This window comes from Sus scrofa, chromosome 13, assembly GCF_000003025.6.
Source record: "Sus scrofa isolate TJ Tabasco breed Duroc chromosome 13, Sscrofa11.1, whole genome shotgun sequence".
Classification (NCBI taxonomy): Eukaryota; Metazoa; Chordata; class Mammalia; order Artiodactyla; family Suidae; genus Sus; species Sus scrofa.
In genome coordinates this window covers 75,149,031-75,163,432 of record NC_010455.5, presented here as the reverse complement: position 1 = coordinate 75,163,432, position 14,402 = coordinate 75,149,031, and the positions used below count along the sequence as shown (strand labels likewise).

The following is a 14,402-nucleotide window of genomic DNA, read 5'->3' as shown; positions in this document are numbered from 1 at the left end:
CATATTAAAATTCTTTTCTTGCCACAAATGGATTCAAAGCAGTTTCCTTAATGGCTCCTTATTTCACCTAACAAATTCTTGTGCCAACTTCCAAAAAACACAAATGGCCTATGTTTTCCATGAAGGAAAGTTTTTCTGACTTTAAAAAAAAAAAAGGAGTGACTTTGGGAATTTCTGAAGAAGAATTTGGACACATAGTTTTACATAAATGTCAATGATCATTTTGTTTCAAAGTTTTATTTTTCTGGGAAACCTTGAGCATTATGCTTCTAGCTAATCTGATAAACTCATCTAGTCTCATGCACTCATGTTTCATCTCTTCCAGAATTTTCTTTTAATCTAAGATTTCTAAAGCCCAAACCGCAGGTTCTGGTCACCTTGGGCGGTCTCTCACCCTTTGCTCTTTCATCTTCCCTCACAAGGGCCAGCGGGTCAGTCCATCTGCCTTCCTCATCCCTGGGGGCTGAGCTTCAGACAGGCACCACGAGAAACAAAACAACTCAACAGCCACAGCCCAGAGTGTTTGAGGATTAGTGGTATTAGGACTAGAAAGCCCATCTGCCTCCCTTTTATGTGCCCACGTCCCTTCCAGCAAGGATGCTGCTATGGAAATGCGCGTGGTTCTCTACAGATAGTTCTGATCTTTATACATCCGAGGGCCTCAGGTCTGGTCTTATCAAAGGCCTCTTCTATCTCAGGATAACAGCGAAAACTACTGAATTGGGCAGATTGGGACTTCCAGTGTCCAATTCAATAATCCCTTACCTGGAGGCCTTCAGGTGAGATTTTATACAAACTGAGTAGACTAAACTAAAAAACGGTCTAACCTTTAAAACCTGGCTCCCCAGGGCGTTCCTGTTGTGGTGCAGCGGAAATGAATCCAACTAGTATCCACTAGGGCTGGTTCGATCCCTGGCCTTGCTCGTGGGTTGGGGATCCAGCATTGCTGTGAGCTGTGGTGTAGGTCGCAAACGCGGCTTGGATCCCGAGTTGTTGTGGCTGTGGTATAGGCCCGCAGCTGCAGCTCTGATTCCACCCCTAGCCTGGCAGCTTCCACATGCTGTGGGTGTGGACCTAAGAAGCAAAAAAAAAAAAAAAAAAAAAGAAAGAAAAAGACCTGGCTCCCAGAGATACTTTGGCCAGTGCCCCCCGCCGCCCCACTGCCCCCTCCGCCCCAGCAGTGTGACCCCCGGAAGAGTTCACTTCCGTACCATGGGCCTCTGGGCCTGTTGTGGTTTCTGATCACCTCCTGGCCTCCACTGAGGCTTCAGCTCTCCCTGGAGCAGCTCCCAAAGACCTCAGAGATGGCCTTCCTTGTTTGTGCTAGGAGAACCCTGCCAGACAGTAAGGTCACTGTGTAGACAGTAGATGTTGGCCAGGGGCGCTGGAAGGAAAAATTACACTTGGTAGAGGCCCTGTCAGGAGTCTGGTTCAGCTGGCCTCCCGCATCCCAGGAAGGACCCCAGGCCCAGCTCTCCAGCCTGGCCACTTCCCTCTTTAGGAACAAGGAAGCTGTGAGGGAAATCTGTGTTTTTTCCTTTCAGATTGTTCTAATTTTTATACTTTCAGGACCCCAGAGATGTGTCTTTTTTTTTGTTTTTTTAAGTTTTATTGAAGTATAGTTGATTGACAAGGTTGTGATAATTTCTGTTGTACAACAAAGTTATGCATATTCAGTCATACCTATACACATATCCATTCTCTTTCAAATTCTTTTCCCACATAGAAGGACTGTGCCTCACCAAAGCCTTTTTCTGATTCATACTAATACCAATTAACCCTAAAGATACCTTCTCTTCCTGCGACTGTGACTACCACCAACTTAGACCCAAGGCTGGCTATTTTGAATCTCTGAACTTTATCTTGTACAAGCATTCTTCCTGCATGGCAACATCCTTGATTTTCTGAATCACCTCTTGAAAGACAAGGCCCTTTGGGGCCACCAGGCCATGGTTTGGGTCCAAGATCACATCCTGCTGAAGGTGTGGGTGGGATAAGCGGGCCGATTGGTTGAAGGAGGCCTTCCCTGCAGAACATGCCTTTGCTTTGCTTCCTTCTTCTTTTGACAGGACGGGGAGAAGGATCCCCTCTCCCTTCTAGCCCTGAGGGACCCCAGAGGAGCCAACCCACAGACTTTCCTCCCCTTTCAGGGGCTGTGCCTCTGAGGGCATTGGGAAACAGCTGGGGGTCACCCTTTCTGAGTTTCCTTCTTTGCCCCCATTGCATGAGGGCCTTTTGAGACCTGAGCCCCACCTCCCAGGTCTTACCTGAACTTTTTTAACCAGGACTAAGAATGGGCTATAAGAGGAGAGACACTGAAAAAATAGAAATTAAATATTTCTTAAATAGTGGAGATGGGAGTTTCCATCGTGGCTCAGTGGTTAACAAACATGAATAGTATCCATGAGGATGCAGGTTCAATCCCTGGCCTCATTCAGTGGGTTAAGGATCTGGCATTGCTGTGGCTGTGGTGTAGGCCCGTAGCTGTAGCTCTGATTCAACCCCTAGCTTGGGAACCTCCATATGCTGCGGGTACGGCCCTAAAAAGACAAAAAAACTAAAAAAATAGCAGAGATGGGTAGATGCCAGAGCCAGCACTGTCCTCCAATCATGTGCCTTCTGTTGGAGACACACCAACTACTTTGGAAGATTCTCATCAAATAAATGAGGTGTCAGGGAGTTCCCGTTGTGGCTCAGCGGTTAACAAACCTGACTGGCATCCGTGAGGACGCAGGTTCGATCCCCGGCCTCACTCAGTGGGTTAAGGATCCAGCATTGCCATGAGCTGTGGTGTAGGTCGCAGACATGGCTCGGAACCTGCATTGCCATGAGCTGTGGTGTAGGCCGGCTGCTACAGCTCCAATTGCACCCCTAGCTTAGGAACCTTCATATGTTGTAGGTGCGGCCCTAAAAAAAGACAGAAAGACAAAAAATAAAAAATAAAAATAAAAATAAATGAGTGTCAGGATGCAGGAGTGGAGTTCCCATTGTGGCTCACCAGGTTAAGAACCTGACAAGTATCCATGAGGATGGTGGTTTGATCCCTGGCCCCACTCAGTGGGTTAAGGATCTGGTGTTGCCACAAGCTGTGGCATAAGTTTCAGATGCAGTTCATATCCAGCATTGCTTTGGCTGTGGTGCAGGCTGTCAGCTGCAACTCTGATTTGACCCCTAGCCTGGGATCTTCCATATATCTCAGGTGTGGCCCTAAAAAGAAAAAAAAAAAAAAAGGATGCATGCGTGAACTGAGGGGTGGGAGAGGGAGGTTTGTGGGTAAGGGTCTGGGTACACTTTTTGGTTTGACTACTTAGCCCACTGACAAGTACATACTCCTCCCCGCACCCCAATTGAGAAGTATTAGTTTGTTTGCTAGACTTAGCATCAGGAGGTAGGCTAGGTTAATAATTAAAGATGGCAGACATCTTTATCTTCCTTCATTCCCAACATTTCATGATGAGAGCAATGAATTCAAAAATGGTGAAAACCAACAACAGAAAAAAGAAAGGAAGAGAGATCACGAGTGGATGAAACATCCCAATAATTTCAGCAAGATGGCAAACAGTTGGGAATGTTGATGGGTGAAATAGAGTAGAAGAGGGGGAACTGTTAAGGGCAGACATAGGGCTGTCAGTGGGGGAGGCCTTGGACTTGGGACTTGGCACAGCCCTGGAGAGCAGCAGATTCAGAGTGGCCAGGTATGGCAAAGGCAGAAGTGACAAGTGGAGCTGAACCTGAGGGGTCGATGCAACCCTTTCCCCTGGGGAACCTGGAGACCATCAGTTTGTGCAGCTGTGTGCTCGCCCAGGGGTGAAGCCCCTCTCCTGGCTCCCAGCTTGCTTGCCACAAAGTGAAGCAACCCACTCAAGATACAAATACTGATAGAACTATTAAAAGCTGAGAAGGGAGTTCCCACTGTGGTGCCAAAGGACCGGCAGGGTCTCTAGAGCACTGGGGTGTAGGTTCCACACTTGGTCCAGCAGAGGCTATGGCATAGGTTGCAACTGCAGCTTGGATCTGATCCCTGGCCTGGGAATGCCGTATGCCATGGGGTGGCCAAATAAGGAAAAGAAAAAAGTAAAATAAAAAACAATCCATTGGGAGAAAAAAAGAATTTTTTTTTTTTTAACAACTTAAGAAACAAAAGTTGGGAGGAATAGGGAGCAGGTTGGGAGATGTAGCAATAAGTGGGCTAAATCCTCTCCTGTCACAGCATGCGGTCTGAAGTAATCAGGAAATGGCAGAACAAGCATATTATTTTGTGATGTGTGGATGTAATCAGCAGGGACAGTGGTCGTCCCTGAACTGCAGAACTGGCCGAGGGCTCCAGCTGGGTGCAGGGCTGGCCTTGTCGTTCAGAGCCCTTCTGTGTTACTTGATGTTTTTAAAACCCGTGCATGTGGTACATTTTTTTCAAAATAAAGAAAAAGAAATAAAGACTTGAAAATAAATGGAAGTGGATATTGATTCTGTAGGAGGGATTCCAGTTGACCATGAAAAGGAGCTTCTGAATGCCAGTATGGCTCAAACCCAGCTGGGGTATTGGCGTGGCTGGGAAGCTCTGGGGATGTGCAAGCCCCAGGCTATTCCTGCCTGTCTGGGCTGCAGTCCGCTCCAGCCCAGAGCAGGGAGGAACCACATGGACTCTGGGGCCAGATTTTGACCCGCAGAGGTTGGAGGAGCTAAAGCATGCAGCACCTCGGGGTCTCCTCTCCCTCAGGAGAACTGAGAGTGGCCCTCATCCCTCCTCTGAGCTCTCCCCGGACTGCTGCAGAGGCTGAGGATCAGGCTCCACTGAGCTCTTCTTTTGTCTTTCTTCTCCTTCTTCCTTCTCTCCCTCCTTCCTTTTCCTTCCTTCTGAAGAATAGTTCCATTTAGACTGCTGACAGCTGTCGTTTTTGGATCGAAGCATTATTCTAAACTGGGAGGTAACCGCCTGTGTTCCAATCCAGCCTCATCTCCTGCTCCTGATGCCTCTCTTCCCACTCCTGGGCTCCCTCAGCATCTTTTTTTTTTTATTATTATTATTATAGTTGATTTACAATGTTCTGTCAATTTCAGCAAAGTGACCCAGTCACGCATATATATATATGTTCTTTTTCTCACATTATCTTCCATCATGCTCCATCACAAGTGACTAGATATAGTTCCCTGTGCTACATAGCAGGATCCCATCCCTCAGTGTCTTAAACTATCTCTGAGACATCCCATCCTAGGGGACCTTAGGCACCAGGTGAATTTTCTAGAATTTTGCCTTCCACAGGATGCATGTGGACAAAATCAGAGTCACCTGACAGCTGAATCAGTGGTTAAGCAGGTAATAGCCCCGTGGGAATCACACTTCAGAACTTCTGCCCTGTGTTCCTATAGCTCTAATTGGGTGCCTCAGATCATAGTTCTAATGTTTACTTTGGGAAAGAGGGTCATGAACGGAGCAGAGGAAACCATGGCTAGGCTAGACTTTAACCTCTTCTCATTCATCCTGAGCTGTGAGGGTTTCACTCCTTCTCCTACTGGTTTACCCTTTATGGTCTGATGACTTACTTATTTTCTTACAGCTCTGAGGCTTGGCTGGGGCATGGGGCCCCACGCTGGACCTTCACTTGACATCTCAGCATCTTTTCAGCCTGTCTCAGCTCTTTGGCAAAAGTGGTAAAAAGAGTCCTCTTTATCAGAAGAAAGATCTTCATGACCACTCCAATTTCCCTGCTTCCCTCCTCTCCAAACTTCCTCTTCATGTTTGTTAAGATTGGAAAAAGAATAGAGCTGTGAACATGAAGAGTTAGAAGCTTTAGAGTTTCCTTCCCACCACACCCTGCAAGAATGTTGTTCCTCCAGCGTTAGTTTTCCCTTTGAGCTTCCTTCTACAAGATGTGCCTAGAGTCATGTATAGTTTGAGCACATGTGCGCACACACCCACACCCACACACTTAGATATTTACATTGGTTTTGAAGTTTCAAAGTGAGCTCCTTAAATAAACAGGTCTATTCCAACGATATTGCCAGGGCTCCTGGTATCTTTTAAAGCTATCTGTGGAATTCCCTTCAAAGCCTCCAGAACATTATTTTGAGTGCCCTGCTGGTTGCAAATCTTTTTAAAATTAAATTTTCCTTAAATCAACTTTATTGAAGTATGGTTTACGTGTAAGACAGTGCGCTGGTTTTAAATGATGGATGAGTTTTGACAAAGACATACACCTGTGTAAATACCACCACAGTCAAAATATAAAACATTTCTCCCACCCCAGAAAGCCTCTCGATACATCAATGCAAATCTAACTTTTTAGTATGGTTTAGAAATATCCAAAAATAATTTAAAGCCAATCCAAGTAAAGAAGTGGGGCAACTAAGCTGACCAATGATATTTTGTGTCTTGTAAATTTCGTGGCTTATGGACTAATTCAAGGCAATGCTGAAGGGGGAATTTACAATGATTGAGGACTGATCATTGGAACAAATCTGCAGCGTCCCAAACGGCCACTCTGATGGATATATATTTTGGACAAGGGTTCATTAGTTAGACTATTAAAAGACATATTCATTCACTTGGCAATGATTGAGCCCCAATTAAGGACCAAGCATTGTTCCATACCACGGGGATGTGGCATCTTAGAAACCACACGTCGTCTTTCCTCTGTGAAGTCTGCATTCTGGTGGGGATAGATGTCCATAGGAGAGGACTCGATTACATGATTGTAGTTTTAGGAAATAATAAGTGCTAGGAAAAAGGAAAAAAGTGAGGAAATAGAAAACGCTCATGCTATTTTTAAAAAGATAACATGCCCATGTAATATATCTTTATTTCCTTTTCCTTTTGCGAAGAAATCTCAAGACTTGAATTCTACCATAAACTGGTTGTAAAAGAGACATGGAAGAATTCCCTGGTGGCTCAGCAAGTTAAGAATCCAGCCTTGTCACTGCTGTGGCAAAGGTTCAGTCCCTGGCCTGGGAACTTCCACATGCCGTGGGTGCGGGCAGAAAAACCCCAAACAAACAAACAAACAAACGAAAAATGACTGATCACAAGTCACCATAACAAATATAGTAATAACAAAAAAGTTTGAAAGACTAAGAATTACCAAAACGTGATACAGAGACACAAAGTGAGCAAATGCTGGTGGGAAAAATGGTGCTGATAGACTTGTTTTGTTTTGTTTTTTGCTTTTTAGAGCCATACCCGCAGCATATGGAGGTTCCCAGGCTGGGGGTTGAATTGGAGTTATACCACAGCCCCAGCAATGCCAGATCTGAGCCACGCCTGTGACCTACACCACAGCTCATGGCAGCGTCGGATTCTCAACCCACTGAGCAGGGCCAGAGGTTGAATCCACAATCGCATGGATACTAGTCGGGTTCGTTTCCACTGTGCTACAGTGGCAACTCCTGATAGACTTGTTTGATGCAGATTTGGCACAGACCTTGAGTTTGTTAAAAAATGCAGTGTCTGCAAATTACAATAAAGCTAAGCAGAGCTAAGCAGGGGGGAAAGGGGGACATGGAATCTTTCCCTAAAGTGCATTCTGTAGAATGCTAATGTCGGTTAGTGTGTGTGTGTGTGTCTGTGTGTGTGTGTGTAGGGGAAGAGGGGGTTCCATGGCTAAAGCAGCTATGGAGAAAGTTGGGTAAAACAAAGTTAAGCCATCTTTACTGAAGGTTTTCTTAGAGACTTTAATATGCTAATGTGAATTGTAAATAGTCACAAGGGAGGCTTGTGGCATGCAAAGATTTCCAAACTTTTTTCTTCTGGGAACCCTTTCAATTTGGAGCACCTCAAGCAACTGGTGTTCTGTGTAACGTGCTGTGGGAAATTCTGTCCTAGAGTTTTCATGCCACAGGAGACTTGAAAGCAACAGAGAGGTTCAATTACTTGGGTGAGTGGAGGGAGTGGAGGAAGCCTGGGCTTATTAAATATCCCTCCAGAATGTGGAGCACTCATTGTGGGCCAGGCAGGGTGCCAGGTCTTTAAACACAGTCTCTCTCGTGCAAGCCTCACAAGGCAGCAGGATCAGGTATTATCGCAGCTTTGGTTTACTAGTGGGGAGACTGCTGTCCAAGGGTCAAATACGTAGCTGAAGGTCATACCATTTCTTATAGAGTCAGGAAGTGAACCTTGGCTTCTTTGACTCCCAAACCCAAACCATCAAATCCTATAACACTCTGGTGGTAGAAGGTGGGCTGCAGCCTTCTCCCTCTATTTCATCCACTTATGCTCAGAAGCCCCATGTTCTCACAAGGGTTGAATTTCTATTTGTCCTGTGTGTGTCCAGTGTTTGCTGCTCCACGTCATGCTGGCTGTGGAGTGGGTTCTTGGTAAGATCGAGCAGCCTGGGTCCTGTCCACATAAGCTCAGTAGGTGGGACCAGATGGCTGATACTCTGAGTGGCCCTGGCCACAGAGCTCTACTGGAACATCCATCCGCTTCTTTCTCTTCTCCTGGCACCTTCTGCCCACCTTTCCCTCCCCTTCAGCCACGGATCTCATTCCTCTTCATGTGCTGGATCCACTGGTACCTAGCGGCCCAGATACACACCAGCACTTCTCTGGGGACATCCATAAGGCACCCCGACCCGACGGGGCTGCTGTGGTCAAGAGCTGGTGGTGCAGTTGGCTCTGTGGGGGGTGTGGGATGAGCAAAGGCGCCAGCTGGCTCTAGGCGGAGTCTTCCACTTATCCGAAGGGAGTTTTGTATTTACTGGCAAGAGCAAAGGCATATCTTTCAGGAAAAGATCTGAGGGCTTTTTTTCTCCTACTATCCTCACCTTCCTCTTATGAGACTGGGCGGGAATTTGGTAGAGATGAGTCACTCCCCTTAATTTATTATTAATTTGGTTAGAGGGAGACTGGTCTTTCCTGAGCTCTGTGCTCAGAAACTTGGGTGTTCCAGACCTGAATCATCCTCCCTCTCCATCGCCACTCCTCCTGGGCCCCCATATCCACACATGGCCTTGCCCCCTTCCTGGCCCTCAGGCTGGAAACTCTGCCCCTCCCTTCCATCTCAAATCAGAGATAGCTTTGTCAACTCACGCTCTGCCGGAGCCTCTGACCGGGTCCTTCCCCGCCTCCCCACTGCCCTGGACTTTGGTCCAGCCCTTCCTATCTCTCCCGCAAGCTGTTATGAGAGCCCTCACTCCTCTGCTGGCTGCTGCCCTAAATGTCAGCCGGCCGGCCATGTGCCAAGCCATCAAGCTGCCTCTGTGTAGAAGTCAGCATGGGAAGCTGGGATTTTTAGAAGCTCTGCCTTGAACTAGACACAGACCTGAGCCCTGTGCTGGGCAAGGAGGCCACTGAAGGGTATCCAGTCAAAGATGGGGGAGATGATTCTGAGCAAAGACACAGACAGTGAATGTGTACTGTGGGGTAGGGTGACTGACCTTGATGAAGTTTGAAGGGCAAGGTGTTCCTGCTCCAGTGCTGGATGAGGAAGCAGCCCTAAACCTAGTGCTAAAACAATGGCAACATTTAGTTTGCTCACAAGTCTGTCATCTATAGAAGTGTTGATGGATAGTTCACTTCTGCTCCACTTAGCAATGAAGGCTGAAGCTGGAATCTTCTGAAGGTTCTCCCAGGAACATGTCTGACAGTTGATGCTGGTTGCCAGCAAAACGTGTAACTGGAGTTGTCAGCTGTTAACACCACCATGTAGCCTCCCCATGAATAGGGAAGACAGGGCTTTCCTTCAAGGTGATGTCTGGGTTCTAAGAGCCCCTGAAGAGAAAGAGCCATGGGGATTCCTTATTGACTGTCAGGCCTCAGAGATCACAGAGCATTACTTCTGCTTCCTTCTCTTCATTAGAAGCAAGTCATTAAGATTTGTCCAGATTGAAGGGGAGGGAACACAGACCCCACTCCTTGATGAATGAATGTCACCGTCACATTGTAAGAAGTGTATGTGGGACAGGAGATGTTGGGGTAGCATCTTTGTAAAGTATGATCCACCATGGCAGGGTATGGGGCCAAAGAGGTGGGCAGGGTCTAGGACCTGTAGCATCTTGGGTACCATACCAAGGGCACTGGCTTTTATCTTGCAGGAAATGGGGAGCCAGGGAGAGGGGTTCATTTGGGTGAAACTTGATCACACTTGTGTTTGAGAAGGCTCTTTCTGGAGGGCTGAGATTGAAGGTTTGAAGGGGGCAGACAGGAGATCTTTGAGAGGCTGTTCCAAAGAATCTGGGGGAAAGAAGAAAGGGCCTGAGACAAGGCATAACCTGGGCAGGTCAAATGCGAGAGGTGCCAAAACAAAAATCACAGGGCTTAGCAGTGGTGCCACATGCCAGTGATAAGAAGCAGGCATCCAGGAAGATTCTAGGTTTCTGGCTTAGGGAACTGAGTGCAGTGAGGGGGAATGAAGGAAAAACAGTAGAGGTTTGTGGGGGAGGACATGGAACCCAAGTTTGAGCAGTCTGAGAAGGTCCAGGTGGACACGTCCCGCATGCAGTGGGAGGGACTTGAGCATCAAAGCTCTGGGGGAAGTTCTGGATGAGCATCTGAGATGCGGGCACCACAAATGGGATTTCCAATAAATGTGTGCAGAAAGGGTACCTTGTTCAGAGAAGGGGATTCCAGACAGCGTTTCGGGGGCATTAGCTTTTAGGGAATGGTCAGAAGAAGAGGATCTGGCAAGGCATCTGAGGTGAAATTGCCTCTGTCCTGGGTGTAGCAGGCAGCATGGACTTGGGGCCAGGCTCTTGAGATGCTGGAGGGGACCAGTTCTGGGTTTGCCTCTCATACCACAGATCTACCATAGCCCATTGTCACCCTCTTGGGCCCCTGGTTTCCCCAACTGTTGGGCACTAGGATTCCCCCCTCTCCCTCTCTGGCTTTCAGTTTCCCCATTCATAAGACAGACTAGATCATGTTCAAAAGCACTTTTAGCACATGGAGTTCTCTTGTGCTGCAGAGGGTTGGAGGATCCAGCATTGTCACTGCAGCGGCTTGGGTTACTGCTGTGATGTGGGTTTGATCCCTGGCCTGAGAACCTCCACATGCCATGGTCGCAGCCAAAAAAATAAAAGTACCTTTATACAAATGATTAAGAATTCCAATGTGAAATGAGCCTCCCTAGGCAGCCAAGGCTGGAGGGCTGCCCCTGCCTCCAGGTGGACAGGCTTCCTTGGCCCCGCGGGCTTGGGGGAGACAGTTTGGAGAGGTGCTTGGTTTAGTGATGACCTTTTTGGATTTAGATGCAGGGGCGGGTAGCACAGGCTGCTCCCGGGCCTCACAAAGGCTTGCCTTGGCAGGTAGAGAGGGGATGTCAGTTCCCATCCCACAGCCAGGAGCGGGGCCCCGTGGAGGGGTTGGCTTGGCTTTATGAGGAAACGGAAATGGAGGTGGAGCCCCAGTTGCTCCCCTGAGGTGCCAGCCCTTCAATTAAGGGAAGAGCCTTGGCAGACTATGAAACATAATGGCACCCCACCCTTCCCTGGAGGAAGAGTGTAGTCTCCAGAAGGGGCACCTCCAGGGGGCTCTGGATTTAGGGCTCTGGGCTCTGAGCCAACAGCCAAGAGCCCAGATGCCACAACCCTCTCTACCCTCCTTGCTGTGTATCTATCCCTGTCAACCACAGAAAGCACATTTACTTGTCATACTTACTCCTACCCACGGGACAAGGCACTTACCATCATCCTGGGGAGGAACCAGCACCATCGCAAATACCCCCATAAGAGGTGGCAACAGGCTTTGGAATGTTCGTGGAAACCAGCTAGTTTGAGAGCCCATCCTGGAGCCTCACTGGGAGGGAGAGAGGAGTGGGGAATGGATCCAAAGGAGTGGACCCGGCTGACCTCCCCCACCCCCGCCACTTGTTTGTGCCCCTAGGAGTGACGTGAATGGGCTAGAGAGTGGTCTTCAGCCCTCGGAGGACACAGGAGGGAGGGCAGAGCTGTCAGAGAGCAATTCTAGGTGCTGCAGGCCCTGGGCCACGGCAGATCAATCAGGCCTTTCCCCCAGGGATGCTTCTCCACCCCTCTGGTTTTCCCGGACCATTGATGATAATGTGACAAGAACAGAAGGAATGAAGAGAATGGCTCACATGCCTTGACTGATGCCAAGGGTGAAACTGGTCTGAAGATGATGGCATTTCACCTGAGGTCCACCTGATGGAGACAGTGCTCCTGACTAACAGGGGAGGGAACAGGCCAGGGTGCTGGGCCTTGAGGCCTCAGAATGGAGGGTTGAGGTGGGCGGCCAGGGCTCCCGGTCCAGGACCCTCACAGCTGGGTCTGCTCCCCAGGTGTTCGTGCTCTGCCATGGCCTCCTGCAGCTCTGCCAGCTCCTGTACAGCGCCTACTTCAAGAGCAGCCTCACCACCATCGAGAAGCGCTTTGGCCTCTCCAGTTCTTCCTCGGGCCTCATTTCCAGCTTGAATGAGGTAAGCGGGATGTCTGGGCCATCAGACCCCACTTGTGCACCACTCTAATCATAGGGTCCGAGAGGGGCCTCTGGGAGGAGCAGAGGAGCGAATGGGGGAGGGTGGACCCATGGGGGATGGTGACAGCTGCGTGCATTTCCCTGAGTCTGCCCTGCACCAGGCACTGAGTTGAGAGCCTCTGGAGGCACCTGACCTGCTCATCCAGCCCAGAGAGCAGGTGCTCTGCTCTCCCCCTGCCAGTTGAGGGCACCAGGGCTCAGCAAGGGCAGTGGCTTGCCCCAGGTGTATAGGGCAGCTGCCCCCCAACTCTATGCCTCTAATTGAGTTCTGTGGCCTCTCATCCAGCCTCAGTTCAAGGGGAGACAAGCCCTAGTCATGCAGTTGGGGAAGTGGCCCAGGTTGGCAGCCACTCAGAGGGGGCTTCAAGGTCAAGCTCAAGGCTCTCAGCTTTTGAGGTAGCAGTAAGGGACTGGCTTGGTAGAGGGGGAGGTGAGCCAATCTGGACACGTGGGGCGTGCAGCCAGCTTCCAGGGGGCAGGGCCTTCAGGCTGCAGACCAGTCTCCACGCCTCATGGGGTCCAGTGGGTGAGATGAAGAGGAGATGAGGGCTGGGTGTCACAGGCCAGCAGCAGGATAAGGGGCTTAGCTTCAGGGAAGACATCAGGCACCTGCCCCGTGAAGCAGCGGCTTTCTTTGCCCACCAGCCGTGGCCAGGGCTGAGCAGATGAAGTCAGCCAACATTTGGCCGCCCTCAGTTTCCCCTGGGCCCTTTTGGTTTGTGACATTGATAGGCGGGGATGTATTACAAATGGGCTGTGTAATAACTTTCAGATGCTCTAACAGGAAGGCCACAGAGCTGTTTTAGGGGCCGCTCAGCACTGAGAGGCTGAGGCCTGGGCTGGTCTGTAGAGGCCCTTCTTTCCTTGGTTAGAATAGCTGCTGCTTCTTTTTTTTTTTTTTAATATTAGACTGTTTTTTTTTTTCAAACTAACTCCACTGCTGAAGAAAAGTTAGGGAAGCAAGGCCTTAAGCCAATATAAGCCATAACAGCTATGGAGGCACAGCTTCCCTGCAAGAAGCCAGCCCAGGCCCCAGCTGGCCTGGGGGAATGCTGCGAGGTAGGTGGGCCTGGGTTCCCCCTGGACCTTCCTCCCTGAGTCCCCCAATCCCTCCCCCAGACCTTGTAAAGCCAGCCCCAGTTAGCTTAGCTGACTTTTTTTTTTTTGCAATCATTTCACGCAAAATGAATGGGGAAACAAAAAGGGAATCAGATCCAAGAAGCATGAGAATAAAGCTTTATTTTGAGGTACTGGTTCCGGGGTGTCCTAGAACCACGGCTGACCAGGAGCTGGAGCACCTTCCCCATCAGACAAGCTGCCGCCTCACACACCTTCACATCCCTTTTCTCTGTGTATCATAGACCATTCTTACTCCTTGCCACACAAGAGGGGTCTCTTGGGCAGCTGTGTCCTCTTCTTGGACAAGCCTGCCATTTGCTCCTTCGTTCATCCCTTTATTCAACAAATATTTAATGTGGGCCACCTATGTATCAGATGCCATTGTAGGTGGGAGGAGATCGGCATGAGTAGACAGATACATTCTTCTCATGTATCATTTTAATGATAAACATGACATTGATTTATAGAAATAAATAAAACATGGTCAGATCATAGTAAGTACTATGAAGAAAAATAAAGTCATAGAGGGACCTGGTAGTTATGTTTTAAATAACTCTTTATTTAAATGATATTTAAATATATGCCTAATTTAAATAATTTATTGTTAGTTATTGTAAATAGAATGATGTTTAAATAACTCCCTTTTTATTAAGCTATCATTGACATTTGACATTATATTAGTTGTATGGGTGTGTAACATAATAGTTCAAGATATGTATATGTTGCAAAATGATCACCACAACAAGTCAACACCCAGTACCTCTATAGTTCAATTTTTTTTTCTTGTGATGAGAACTTTTAAGATCTCCTCTCTTAGCAACTTTCAAATGTGCAGTACAGCATTATTAACTATAGTTGCC

The 14,402-nt window shown here is 48.4% G+C and overlaps 1 protein-coding gene across 1 annotated transcript in view; it reads left to right on the top strand.

Annotated features, from left to right (window-relative positions):
• Positions 1–14,402, top strand: part of SLCO2A1 (solute carrier organic anion transporter family, member 2A1) — an 81,121-nt gene that overhangs the window by 26,228 nt on the left and 40,491 nt on the right. Inside the window, exon 2 of the mRNA NM_001123195.2 lies at positions 12,227–12,364. Coding sequence (NP_001116667.2) covers positions 12,227–12,364 — 138 coding nt within the window. The remainder of the gene's footprint in view (positions 1–12,226; positions 12,365–14,402) is intronic.